Source organism: Chrysemys picta, chromosome 9 (assembly GCF_011386835.1).
Source record: "Chrysemys picta bellii isolate R12L10 chromosome 9, ASM1138683v2, whole genome shotgun sequence".
NCBI lineage: Eukaryota > Metazoa > Chordata > Testudines > Emydidae > Chrysemys > Chrysemys picta.
Genome location: NC_088799.1, coordinates 103,848,947 through 103,861,026, shown reverse-complemented (window position 1 = coordinate 103,861,026; position 12,080 = coordinate 103,848,947). Strand labels below are relative to the sequence as shown.

The window sequence follows — 12,080 nt, the reverse complement described above, 5'->3', positions numbered from 1 at the left end:
CACACACACAGAGGTGAGAGACAGCAGGAGAGAAAGACACTTACTGGAACTGCTCTCGCTGTCACTGGTGTTTGATGTCACGCCCTCTGCAAACCAACAAGAAAAAGACGCCAATTCAGAACACGTGCAGCCAGGAACTCACAAAGGGCACATGGGGTAGGAGACAGACAGTGGCCCAACGCTAGTGGCCACAGGACACAGGTAGAGGGCATGGTCGAGCACAGCCTTGGGGCCCCCACAGCCAATGGCAGCCTGTAGACCCAGTGAGATTCCTCTTACAGATTCAGCCCCCATCCCTTACTCCTGCATTAGAACTGGCATTTCCAGGGGTAGGGCACCACTGCAGGAGGTTTGTTTCCGGGTCCTTCAGTCAGTAGCTTCAACAGGAAAATCCAGTTAACTGCGTCTGGGACACCCTGCCAAGGGTGAAAGGGGGAAGATGCGAACGCCAGAGGCAGGGCTCTCTCTGTACCCAGTGGGCACGAGCTCACAGGGCTCCCTTTCCCCAGGCAGTGTGCACAGGGATGGGAAGCAGCTCTGCCCCTGGCATTAGTAATGGCCTCCCCAGGGAATGCACCAGGCCTCATTCTGCAGCATCTCCAAGAGCAGGGAGCTGCCGCCCCCCCCTGAAGGATACGGCATAAATCCACAGAGAGGCACGGGGCAGGGCCCTGCCAGTTCGAGTCCCCCTGGGCCAGGTGTCATGCAGGGAGGGGGAGCAGAGGAGGAAAGCTGCCGCAGCACACGGATACACCAGCACAAACCCTAAAGCAAAGTGCAGTCTGACGAGGGCAAACCAGCCTGGGGGGACGGGGGGACTCACAGAGACAAGACACTGACAAGACGGAACAGAGTTCGGGGCCTTGCTTGTTTAGGCCATTTCCAATGCTACGGCCCCTCCGCAGACACTGGGTCACTCACTCGTCCTGCACCTCTCAGGGGCGTGGGGCTGTGCTGGTCCCGAAGGTGTGGGCAACCAGGGGACCGCTTGCATAGAGCTGGCCTCTAAGCGGAAGCTGTGAAGATCGTCTCCCCAAAGGGAGTCAGGAAGAGGAGCCGTTCCACAGCTCAGGGTACATGTGCACGCACCTGGCACGGGGAGCAGGCAGGTAGCACTTAAAGACGCAGCTACCTGCTTAGTGACGCGCCTGCGGCCCGTCACTTGCCCGACTGCCTGCCAGCCGTCTCCAGTGCAGCCCTGACGCTAACTCATCTGGGCTGGCATTAGAGCAGGGAGCCGCTGGATCCAAGCTCCAGCTGTGACCGTCAGTCTAACAAGAGGCAACAGAGCAGCTCACCCTGCAATCTGGAGGGCAGGACTGCGTCACTCACTGCTAGGGAATTCTAAACCACCATGGGAGCAGCACAAGGGGCAGTTCTCCCTCCCCCAGAGCCCAGCTCCCTCCACCTCCACTGACTGGGACTGGAACCCACAGCCTCAGAAGCAGGAGCAAAGCCTTCAGCGTGACTAGCGCTGTACATCAAGAGCAGCACTAACTCCCAGTCCTGGACCCCAGCCTCCCCCCGGCGCAGCGCCAGACATGCCAGACACGGAGAGCCAACGATGTGCATTTAAATGAGACTTACTCAGGTTCTTTGCTCCATAATAATCGTCACTTAACCCAGGGAAGTCCTGATTTCATAGACCGCAGGAAGGGGCAGAGAGCCCGAGAGAGGGGAGTGAGAGACAGAGAGAGGAGAGGAAGAAGACAGAGCCAGGTGAGCATTAGTGACAGGAGTGCAGAACGGCTGCGAGCTGCAATTGCAAGTGAGGTTACAAAATTCAGAAGTGTCTTTGCTGGGGCAGGCAGGACGGCCAGCCTTCGCACTGCTGAGCTGAGCCGTGTCCTCTCACCCAGCCCATGGCCATCGCAGGGCCTCTAACCAGCCCCCACAGGGCCAAGGGCAGCCCTGCCAAAACCACAGCCCAGAGACCAATGGTGCCCGTGTGCCGGACTCCTCCTCAGGCTACCTGCTCATCGAGTGCACTCTGGAAAGGCTCTTGCGGAGGAAGAGTTGGCCCCCTGGAGCAGGCTAACTTCCACCCCCGAGTGAGCTGCTCCGATCCCAGAGGTGCTGTTGGAAGTTGAGGGGAGGCCTTCCCAAGAATGTGCCTCACTCGGCTTTTTGATGGACTGGTGAAGGCCAGGTACGTTGCATCTCCCACTCCAGGTGTCTGAGGGATCTGTGCCCCAGAGCCCTCTGCCCACACCCCTGCTCTAGTACAGTCCCAGGCTGAGCCGTTCAGCTTCCCTGGAAGGGCTGAGGAGCACTGAAAATCCCTCTGCAGGTCGTTGCTTCAGCTCCCCTAATCCCAACGTTCCCAGGTGCAGAGTGCGCAGAGGAAGGCCTCTGCTCCCTGACGAGCACTCCACAGGCAGATTTAGTCAAGTGCTGTGAAGCATTTCAAGGGAGGGAGACTGGCTGCAAGTTTCTACCTACAGCAGGAACTAGATGGGGAGTGGGGTCCCCCCCACACCGTGAGCACATGCTAACCTGGAGCTGGCAGAGAACGAGCCCTCAAACAAACTTTACAGAGCCCACAGGCAGGTGGTGAATCCACTTCAGTCATGAATTCAATTATGTTCAGTTGCCTGATGCCACCCTCTACAGGCAAGCCATCCCCCAGCCACAAACCCTTCCAGGAGGGAAAGCAGCAAGCCAAGCCCCCTCCCCAGGGACTCTCCCAGACATGGCTCCCGCTCCCCCACAAATCCCTACAACCACTGGGGACGGACACCTTGGTGCACTGTGAGCTGTGCACCCTGAGCAGAGGGGACGCTGGAATTTCACAATCCGTTGGCAAAGCTGGGGGAGCCGAGAGAGGGGGCCGCCCTCCTAAGGAGGATTTGCATATTCATTTAGCCAGTGCAGTTCGGGTCTGTCCTACCTTTGTTATGACACCTGCAACCACACATATGCAGATGCATCTAGCAAGCGCACTGGGCAGCCAAGTCACCAACCATCCTACGCCAGAGGCCCTGGAGTATGCAGATGCACATACAGCTTTTATGGCTGAAGTCAGGCCCAGGAAGGAACACAGGCGTGCTGGACTCACCCAGAGCCAGATTTTTAGAAGAGTTCAGCAGGTTGGGTACTGAACTCGTTTGAAAATCTGGCTGCTCTCCCTCCATAAACACACGAGATGGAGGTCTGTGCAAGCGAAGTGAGACACCATGCAGGTGGTGTGTGGACAGGCTCTGGGTCCTGGCCCCAGCTGCACTGAGCCGCAGAGCGGAGACCATTCTGAGCAGTGCACCATGACACGGGAATGCAGCCTGGCAGGTGGATTCGCTCTGCCTGGCCCCGCCTCCTCTCCTACCTGTGAGACCACAGCTGTCTACATGGACACTGCTGACAAAGCACCCAATGCATTACTGAGAGCTGATGACGTGTAGCAAGTGCAGAGGAAGGGCAGTGCCAGGCGAGTGGCCTGCAGCCCAGAACGCAGGTTAGGAACACCTCCCTCAGTGGCTCACTGGCCAGCAAACCTGTCCGTAGAAATACTTTGTAGGTTTGTGTGTTGAACCCTTCAGTTCCTCAGAGGAGCACAGTCCACACGCCTCTCTGACTGATCTGAATTGACTGCGCTTTCCTGCGCCGGAGTGCACAGCTCTTCACACCCAGACACACTGCCGTTTTCACCACACTGACAGTAACACATGCTCAGTTCAGCTGCTACCCTGTAGAGAATGTGCTGGGGGTGGGTGGGCAGCCTCTGACAGTCCTGATCTCTCTGCTCCATTTGCCCCACTCTGAACACCCTCCATTCAACACAGGGGGTTTGCCGGGGGGTGTCAGAGCAGAGGTCCTCGATCACAGCCATGCACCATCAGAGCGTGGCCCCATCCAGGGTTTGTCCTCATGTGGAGCTTCCTAGCTCCATGTGGGAAGCGGGATGGGAACAGATCTGACCTTCCAGCAGGGAGAGTGCAATGAGGCTGCCAGCCAGGGGTTCATGCCTTACCACCCTCTGGGAAATGGTCACTATGGAACGTGCCGCTGTCTCTGCAGGCAGCTGGAATTCCTCCAGAAAGGGAGCCAGGCACAGGACAGCTCTGCGGGCCACAGAGGTGCTTCTGGAGCAGATGGTCACATAACAAAAGCTGGCTGGATTCACTACTCCTAATTGGTTCACGCAGATGAGCACTGCCAGGTTCTCGCTATAGACGGCAAGGCCGTTTCCCAATTCCAGGAGCGGGACAAGGGGCTGCACCCACTCACACCTGCCCGTTTACAACATTAAACACATATTTGAGCACCATATTCCCTCGCCTTGTTCTGAGAGTGGGGGAAGGCAGAGCCCCTGGCACATCAGGGAGAGCAGAGAAAGGCAGAGTAGAGGTTTGATCATGTGCTGAGAAGTTGTGAAAGGATGAAAACACCAAAGAACAGAGTGTGCCAGGCAGGTCTCCATCGCCCAGAGGCTGGATAGAAATCCTGGGCCATGGCCAGAGGCAGCTAGACTAGCAGCAGCTGGGAGAGGCAGTTTTGCTGACACAGCACCCGTGGCTGGGAGTCGAGCACTAGGGAAGGGATGAGGCAGGTAGGAGAGACGTCCCCTTCTCTACAGGCAGGCAGGCCGGGCTTGGCTTGGCTTTGCCCAGTGACACGGATTGTTCTATGCGATCTCTAGAATGCCAGCCATGGCTGTGATGGCCAGAGCCCAGCCTGAGTGCCACTGTCCCTGGAACAGCTTTGGAGGAGAGGGCAAGGCAGGAATCTCCACTTCCACCATTGCTAGGCAGCGGGAGAAGAGGCAACACTCCATCCGAGTCTCCTGAGCTTGGGAAGCCATTGCAGGCTCTGGGTCTGTCTCTCAACATGGGTGGGAAGCCACTGGGACACTCGGGGAGGTGCAGCCAGAGCTTGGTAAGCAGTTGCAGAGGGACCCACTAGTCCCACAGCAAGTCCCATCCTGCCTCTATCTGCTTGCTGAGCCAGTTCCAACTGAGAAGGCTCCCAGAACAGTTCTCAAAGGGTGGAGTTGTGCCGTTTGGCCTAATGTAACGGAATTCCCAGCTATTTTGAATGCAGGCTCTTTGGCGGGAGAAATGCACTCAGCCCAGCCCGCCACATGGAGCAGGCGCTGGGGTTTGGGTGGGGGTTGCACACTTTGCCCTCTCTGGCCAGCGGCTACTTACGTTCCTGTCCGCTGCTCTCCTGGGCCAGGTTCTCTTTGCTCTTGTAAAATGGAAACTTTCGGGAGAGGCGGAAACTCTTTTTACGTTTCGTTTTGATCGACTGTGAAGAACATGGAGATGGAAGGGAGGACAGAAAAAACAAATGGTGTTTAACGCATGCACGAAAAATTAAAATGAAGAGACAATGAGGATCTGTGGCAGGGCAATCACCCTCAAATGAAATCATGGAGATTACATGGAAACTATAATGCAGGAGAAAAATTAAGTGTAGAGAAAAATGTTGTAGGGATGTTGGAAGGTTGACTACCCAATCCGCTTTCCACAGGAGCAAGGCCATGTCCCTAAGCCCCCTTCTTAGTCTGAAGTGTTTTTATTAAGCAGCCAGGCTCTGACCTCCAGCCTCCCATCGTAGGGAAGTCGCATGCACCTGTGCAAGACGGTCTGAGGTCAGCTCCACCCAGCCAGGGTGTTTTGCGATGCATCTTTTGTTCACAAGCGATCTAGGGCTTGACCCCCAGCTTATGGGGTCACACACAGTGTCACAGGGAACTTCTGCTACAAGCTGAAGTGTCCGTGTCGAAATCTCCTGGCCCACCCCAGGCTGCCAGCTCTGAAGATTTGCAGCCAGGCAGGGGATCCGCTGTGCAGTTTGAACAGAAGCCTAAGAAGCAGCCCAGCCACACACAACTCGAGTCCAACTGGTCTCGACTCAGGAACGCTCTGGCTATCTTCCCAAGTGAGGAGCGTTACAACATTAGCCTTGGACGCTCCTTCGCCCCTCTAGCTTCCACCTCAGGCCATCCCGGGCACCCCCGCTCTGGCACTTACCCTGTTGGACTCAATCATCCCAGTCCGGGCGTGGAACTTCACTGTTTTCAATCTTGCACGCTCCTTCTTTTCCACCCTGATTCAAGTCAAACGAGAGAAAGCCCTAGTTCATGTGTGTGCACTCGCTGCCCTGCCCTGCTCCTCTCCATACGGTGCTTGCTGAGCTACATCGATGGGCAGCAACGGGCAGAGGGTCACCTCTGCGCCCCATCCATGCAATAAAGCTCCCTCTGGCACCCAAACCACCTGACCACGCCATCCGTAAGGAGAGAACACTTGGAGGCGGCTCTGGGCCTTTGAGCAGCTTCTGCTATTAGCAGCGATTTGACCAGGCAGCTTGTCATGAGTCTAACCAGCGCCAGGAACCTGGAGGAGAGAGGAGCCAGTGGGGAGCCCAGCCCGCACTAAGCTGATCAAGTGAACAGTGTGCCCAACACGAAGAGCCCTTCGGGGGAAGAGGGGGCGTGGGGCTGCCCCTTCCCAGGCACTCCCGAGGGAGGAGACAGATGGACAGACATGTTGCACAGAGGCGCACAGCACAACAGCTCACCTCTAGGAGGGATTAGGGTGAGGACACAGAAAGCCTCTCCCCTCCCCTCAGCTGGTCCCCCTGGAACTAGGAATGGGGTTTATGCTAGGTCACAACCCTCCCGTGTGCAGAGGTTGTCCAGGGAGCAAGCGCCACTAGAGAGGCTGAACTCTGCCCCAGGCCTTCACCCCGTCGCACTAGAAAGCCGCCCAAAGGACATTCTCTGTCTCTGCAGACCAGGACCCCCCCCTCCCCGCAGCAGGCGGATCCGGTTCTGCCAGCAAGAACTGGGCACTGCCCCTGCAGAAGGCAGAGAGCCCCCGTACCCCTTGGCACCTGCACGTCCCAACTGCTCTGCCTGGCGGCAGAGGGGAGCAAAACATCGCTCCTGTCTCACCCACCCCAGCATCTGTTTCAACATGAAACCCACAGAAACCACAAGCAGAGCTGGTGGTTAGCTGGTTCCTCCTCTCTCTGGGCTCTGCGGTTTCACATCGGATGGGACCTGGCTTAGACAGATCCTCGGTGGCACACAAGGCACAGGCTGCATGGCTCTGGCATCAGGGGCCTTGAGTTCCTCAGGGCTAGCAGGGCTGGGGACTCCCCAACTCCCCTTTTCAACCACGGCAGAGCCAGACTCTCACCCGGCTGAACAGGACCAACTGCTCTTCTCGTCTCCTCAGCTGCTCTTCCGGGAATTCACAATCCAGGTCGCTTCAGGAGAAAGGGTCTCACTGCAGACCTAACAACCACCCCTGCTTCCTATTCACCCCGACCTCGATGGTGCACAGCCCTGCAGGGGATCAGTGAGAGCCGCCTCCTGGATGCTGCCCGCGGGGGTGGCACACACACAGCTGGGGGTGGGAGTCCCTGGCACCACCACCACCGATGGCTCCTAGCAGCTGGAGCAGGTCCCTGCCATGCCACATGGGGCCCAGTCCCTGCGCTTGGCCCGATCCATTGTGGAGAGAGGGGAACAGGGCTGCTGAGGGACACTCACCTTTTTTTGCTGGGGATGACCCCGATCTGCTCACTTTCTCCGTGGGGGGTCACTAGTCTCGCCTGCCACCACTCGTCGTCGGAGGCATTGATCACGTGCAGAATGTCCCCATAGGAGAAGCTGAGCCCCTGGCTTGGCAGGCAGCTGTCCCGGGTCCTGTCATAGTCAAACAGGGCTCTGCAAAGGAACAGGAGAAGTGAGACTCCCCCCTGTGGACAATGGTACAGGCCACTCCAGCAGGCGAGACTGCCATAGCCTGTGGCTACTGGACGGCAGGTGGGTCAGACCAGGCGACATCCCATAACCTGCTGGGGCTGAGCTGGGCACCCCAAGGGAACCCGAGGCTGAAGTGACATGTTTGGGATCCTCAGGAACCAGTTCATTCCTTGCTCACACCTGGCTCTGCTGGGAGGACCTCTCCCAGCCTGAGACACTGACCCACATGGTGAGGCATTTCCTGGTACCCCTGCTCCCGTAGAATTTGAGGCCCCCTTGTCTCCCTCCAGCCCAGCCCAGTGGGACCCTCTGACCAATACTGTGTTCCCCCTGCTCAGAGGGAAGGGAGGCCAGAGATGTGAACAGCACATTGAGAAGATAGATTGTAAAAACTCCTGCAAGCTTCCAGGATCTCTGGTTCCCTAGTAACCCAGAGCAGGTGGGTTTATTTAACCTGCCAGGGTCTCTCTGACATTCCATAACTTCTGCAAGCAGTCTCAGCCCTGACCAACATGAACGATAAAACTCTACATTGTCCATACACACTACACTCCGGCTTCCCTCTCCAAGGGAAGATGGGAAAATTCACTGTAGACGGCCACCCATGAGCTCCCCTTGCTGATGAAGTATCGTAACAGGCCAGACACCAGACACTCCTACAACCTGGTGAGGGGCTATTCTCAATCACGAGAGATGCCCTCCCGATGTGCTTGTAGAAATGTAAATTGGCTGAAACATGAGAAGAAACTGGGGAAGTACTGTATATACTCATTCATAAGCTGAATATTTTTGGCAAAAAAGTGACGTATCAAGGAGCGGGGGTCGGCTTATGAATGGGTCTATGCCAAATTTTGATTATTTTAAACTCAATGGAATCATTCAATTGAATATTTAATACATTGTCGTTTTGTTTACCTGGAGCGTCTGCAGGCACGGAGCCCCTCGGCTCCCTGTGGCCACGGTTCGCTGTTCCCAGCCAATGGGAGCTGCGTGGGAAGTGACGTGCCACTTCCCCCGCAGCTCCCATTGGCTGGGAACGGCAAACCGTGGACACTGGGAGCTGAGGGGCTCCGTGCCTGCAGACGCTCCAGGTAAACAAAACGTCCAGGCCCACTCGCGGCTTACCTTAACGGGCCAGGAGCCAAAGTTTGCCAACCCCTGAAATACAGGGTTGGCTTATGAAAGGGTCCTGCAGTTTTTGCTATTTTTACTTAACGATCTTGGGGGGTCAGCTTATAAACGAACGGGCTAATGAACGAGTATATACGGTAATAACCAGCAGAGGCTGTTGGACCAAGGAGGGAGGAAAAGAGACTGGGGAGGCCAAGAGTCAGATTTATCCAATTCCTTTCCATCAGATGAACCTGCCCTCCAGATGCACACAAATGAAGGTGAACGGACAGAGCACAGAGATGCCACCCTTGCTCTCATTGTTGACCACCACCAGTATCCCGGGATGCAAGAGGAACCTCGGATTGCAGGAGGAGGGGGAGGAAGAGAGAGACCTGAGGCTTCGGAGCTCTGAACACAGTTGCAGAGTACGTGCAGTTTGGGCTTCTTTTGTTTCGTGAGATACCTGAACCATGGACCAAAGATCCCAAACGCTGGTATCAGCCTCGCCGCGAGTGCTCATCCTGCAGGGCTGGTTGCCAGCCAGCTATTAGACAAGAGGGACGCACGCGACTTTGGAAGACACTTCTTTCTTTGTAGCGTCTTGAATTAATTTTCTTTGTTACAACACTAAGTCATGCTCCCCGCTCTGGTGGTTTAACAGCAGGAGGCTGTACTGAGCTTGTTCTGTCTCAGCCCAGATTTCCTTGATGAAGTTACTGATAAAAGAAAGCAGATCATCTCTGATCTCCCTTTCATGGAGACCCACTGTCCTCAGGTTCTTTCCTCTTGCTCCATCCACCAGGCCCTGTCAATTCTTCCTTGAGCCAATCACCTGCATTTGTTTTTTTACTGATTCAACATGCGGCTAGAGATTCTCTGCCTTCAATACCCCAATCCAGCAGAATTTCTTGAGAAAGTCATGCTCCAAACCAGCTCCAGTTACATTCACTCTTTCATGCAGTGTCATTTGTTCAGAAAATACATGGGCCTTTTTGCATGTCATTTTTTGTATTGCAGCATCAGCGTTTCCATAATCACTGCTTGGGGCCCAGAAAGGCTCAGAAGGGCCCATTCCACATCAGAGCTGTCTCCCCACACCGGCTTCCCTGCCCTGGGTTTGGAGAAGTTGCCATTTAATATGTTGGATGGGATAAAATGAGTCCTGAGGGTGCCGTTCCACTCCTGATCAGCTGAGCTGAGACGCTAGCAGTCTTCTTCCCCCGGGACCTCTCCTTCGGAAGCTTTAGGCTGGCTACATACAGTATGCGAAGCAGTAAAAGCCAAATGGCTGTAACCTACATTGTGTGTATAATTATTAACTGACACACTTGATCAGAGCAGGAAAGCTGCAGCCTGTGCATGCCAAGGAATGCCACAGTTAAAACAGGAGAGAGAAACACTCAAATATCACAAGGCACCTTCTAAAAGCGACTCAGCTCTTGTGCTTGCCAGCTTCAATCTGCCGGTGTCCAATACCCACTCCTCCTGCAGCAGAAACCTTCCCAAAACAGGCGACCTCAGCCAGCTGCACGCCACACATAACCCACAGACTCTCCTCCGGTTCCACGCCCACTACTGGCCAGGTATACCTACTCTCCATAGAGAGACCGCACAGCCCTCTCCTATCCCAACTACCCACTATGATCAAAGAGACCCACTGTATTCTTCATGTGTATTCCAGAAACAGCTTCCTCCCACACAGAGCAGAAAACCCAGTCTAGCAGTCAGGACAGCAGCAGCGTTCTCTCCTTATTTGCCCTTTGGATGTGAGTCAGACATCTCTACACCCAACAATCTGCACCCATGGATGCTGCAGAACTCAAAGTAGACTTGTTCTCCAAGCCAGGCTGCAAGGAGGAGAGAAGGGAATTGATAGGCCTGCAGAACCTTTCCTCTGTAGGCAGGGATTAGAGTATTTCTAGAGTTGTGGTTAAATCCCTTGTAGACGGGTAGGGACAGCTACACAAACAGGTCAGGCCATTTCCAGAATTTACATTGACATTTGACATGTGTACATTTTATTTCACAGACTGTGTGAACTATGAATGTGTCTGAATATTTATCTACCTTCCCTTATAGCTCCCTTCCACACTTTTAAATGCTTCCTGCGCTAATAGTTTATCTAACGTATTTCGTTTACAATGCAGGAGTTCCATTGTTAATATTTCCGAGCAGCGACAGAATTACATATGAAGATAGATCTGATCATTTCCCTCGGAGGGAAAGGAACAGCAGCACTTTTTCTACGCAAGTTCTGAGGGGAGTGAATCCAGAGCTTACGGCTGTGGTTTGGATTCCAGTGTATCTGTGGAGCTGCTCCTGAGCAGTTCCACACAGGGCCCGTTTTTACACGACCTGCTTCCTTCACACAGACACACTCATTCTGCACCAAATGCAGGACTACACGTGAACCGTCACGGCGCGTGCCACACGTGGCTGCAGAATGGGACTGGAAGCCTGGCTTTACAGCTGCCTTCACTCAAGCTAGAGGAAAGCTCTGTTAACTGTTGTCATAAGAGGACTCTTATGTTCACTCTAAGATGCAACTAGCTCCTAGCTTCCTGTGATCAAGCAGGATCCAACACAACACACAAAATCCTCTCTCCCCGGACTTGTCTTTATTCTGTGGCTCTAAAGCAGAATTGGACTCCAGTAGTTCCCTGCACAGACCCTGGCCACGGCTTACTCTCAAAATGGCTTAATCCCAGGCCTCTAACTCATCTCAGAGTCACTTGGCCTTCTCTCCTTGGTTGAGTTAGCAAAATAACTCTACATCTACACAGAGCTCCACAGTGTGTGGTGTAGGCCATCAGGCTAATGACTGTCCTAGTCCCTAATGACTCTGCTCACTGACCAGCTGGGTTGGGCACTAGCTTCCCAGGAAGATTAGCCAAGTAGTAATTTGGGCTAGACAGGTTAGGCAGCTACAGTGTCAAGTCAGAGTAACAAAACGGTTTGAGTGATTTTCTCCAAACTTCCAAGAAACCTTTTCTCGCCATTACCTTCTGAATTATTGGGGAGCGGTGGTGGCTAAAACCAGAGCTTCTAAGAGAAACTCAAGTTGTTACTGTCCTTTTAAAGATCTAATCTTTCTAGTTTTCACATCCAGCCCTCGAGCCCCAGCCAACATTTGTGCATTTACAATCACATTCCCCTATTCTCAATGTGTTCGTCTCTCCCCTGTTGCTGTGAAACCCCCCACAGACAAGAGGGGAGGCAGTGAGACTGGCTAGGCATAGCATGCTGTCAC

The 12,080-nt window shown here is 54.5% G+C and overlaps 1 protein-coding gene across 9 annotated transcripts in view; it reads right to left on the bottom strand.

The window, feature by feature from the left end:
- DLG3 (discs large MAGUK scaffold protein 3) overlaps window positions 1-12,080 on the bottom strand; it is a 167,499-nt gene that overhangs the window by 14,601 nt on the left and 140,818 nt on the right. For 6 of the 9 annotated variants that reach the window (XM_005286017.4, XM_065557386.1, XM_042851018.2 and 3 more), the window contains 4 exons: window positions 7,502-7,678; window positions 5,973-6,048; window positions 5,145-5,244; window positions 45-86 (listed from right to left, as the gene is read on the bottom strand). In XM_005286017.4, the coding sequence (XP_005286074.2) occupies window positions 45-86; window positions 5,145-5,244; window positions 5,973-6,048; window positions 7,502-7,678 (395 nt within the window). Of the gene's footprint in view, window positions 1-44; window positions 87-1,587; window positions 1,634-5,144; window positions 5,245-5,972; window positions 6,049-7,501; window positions 7,679-12,080 lie in introns of all 9 variants that reach the window. The other 3 variants (XM_005286019.4, XM_005286022.5, XM_005286018.4) reach the window with 2 other exon arrangements.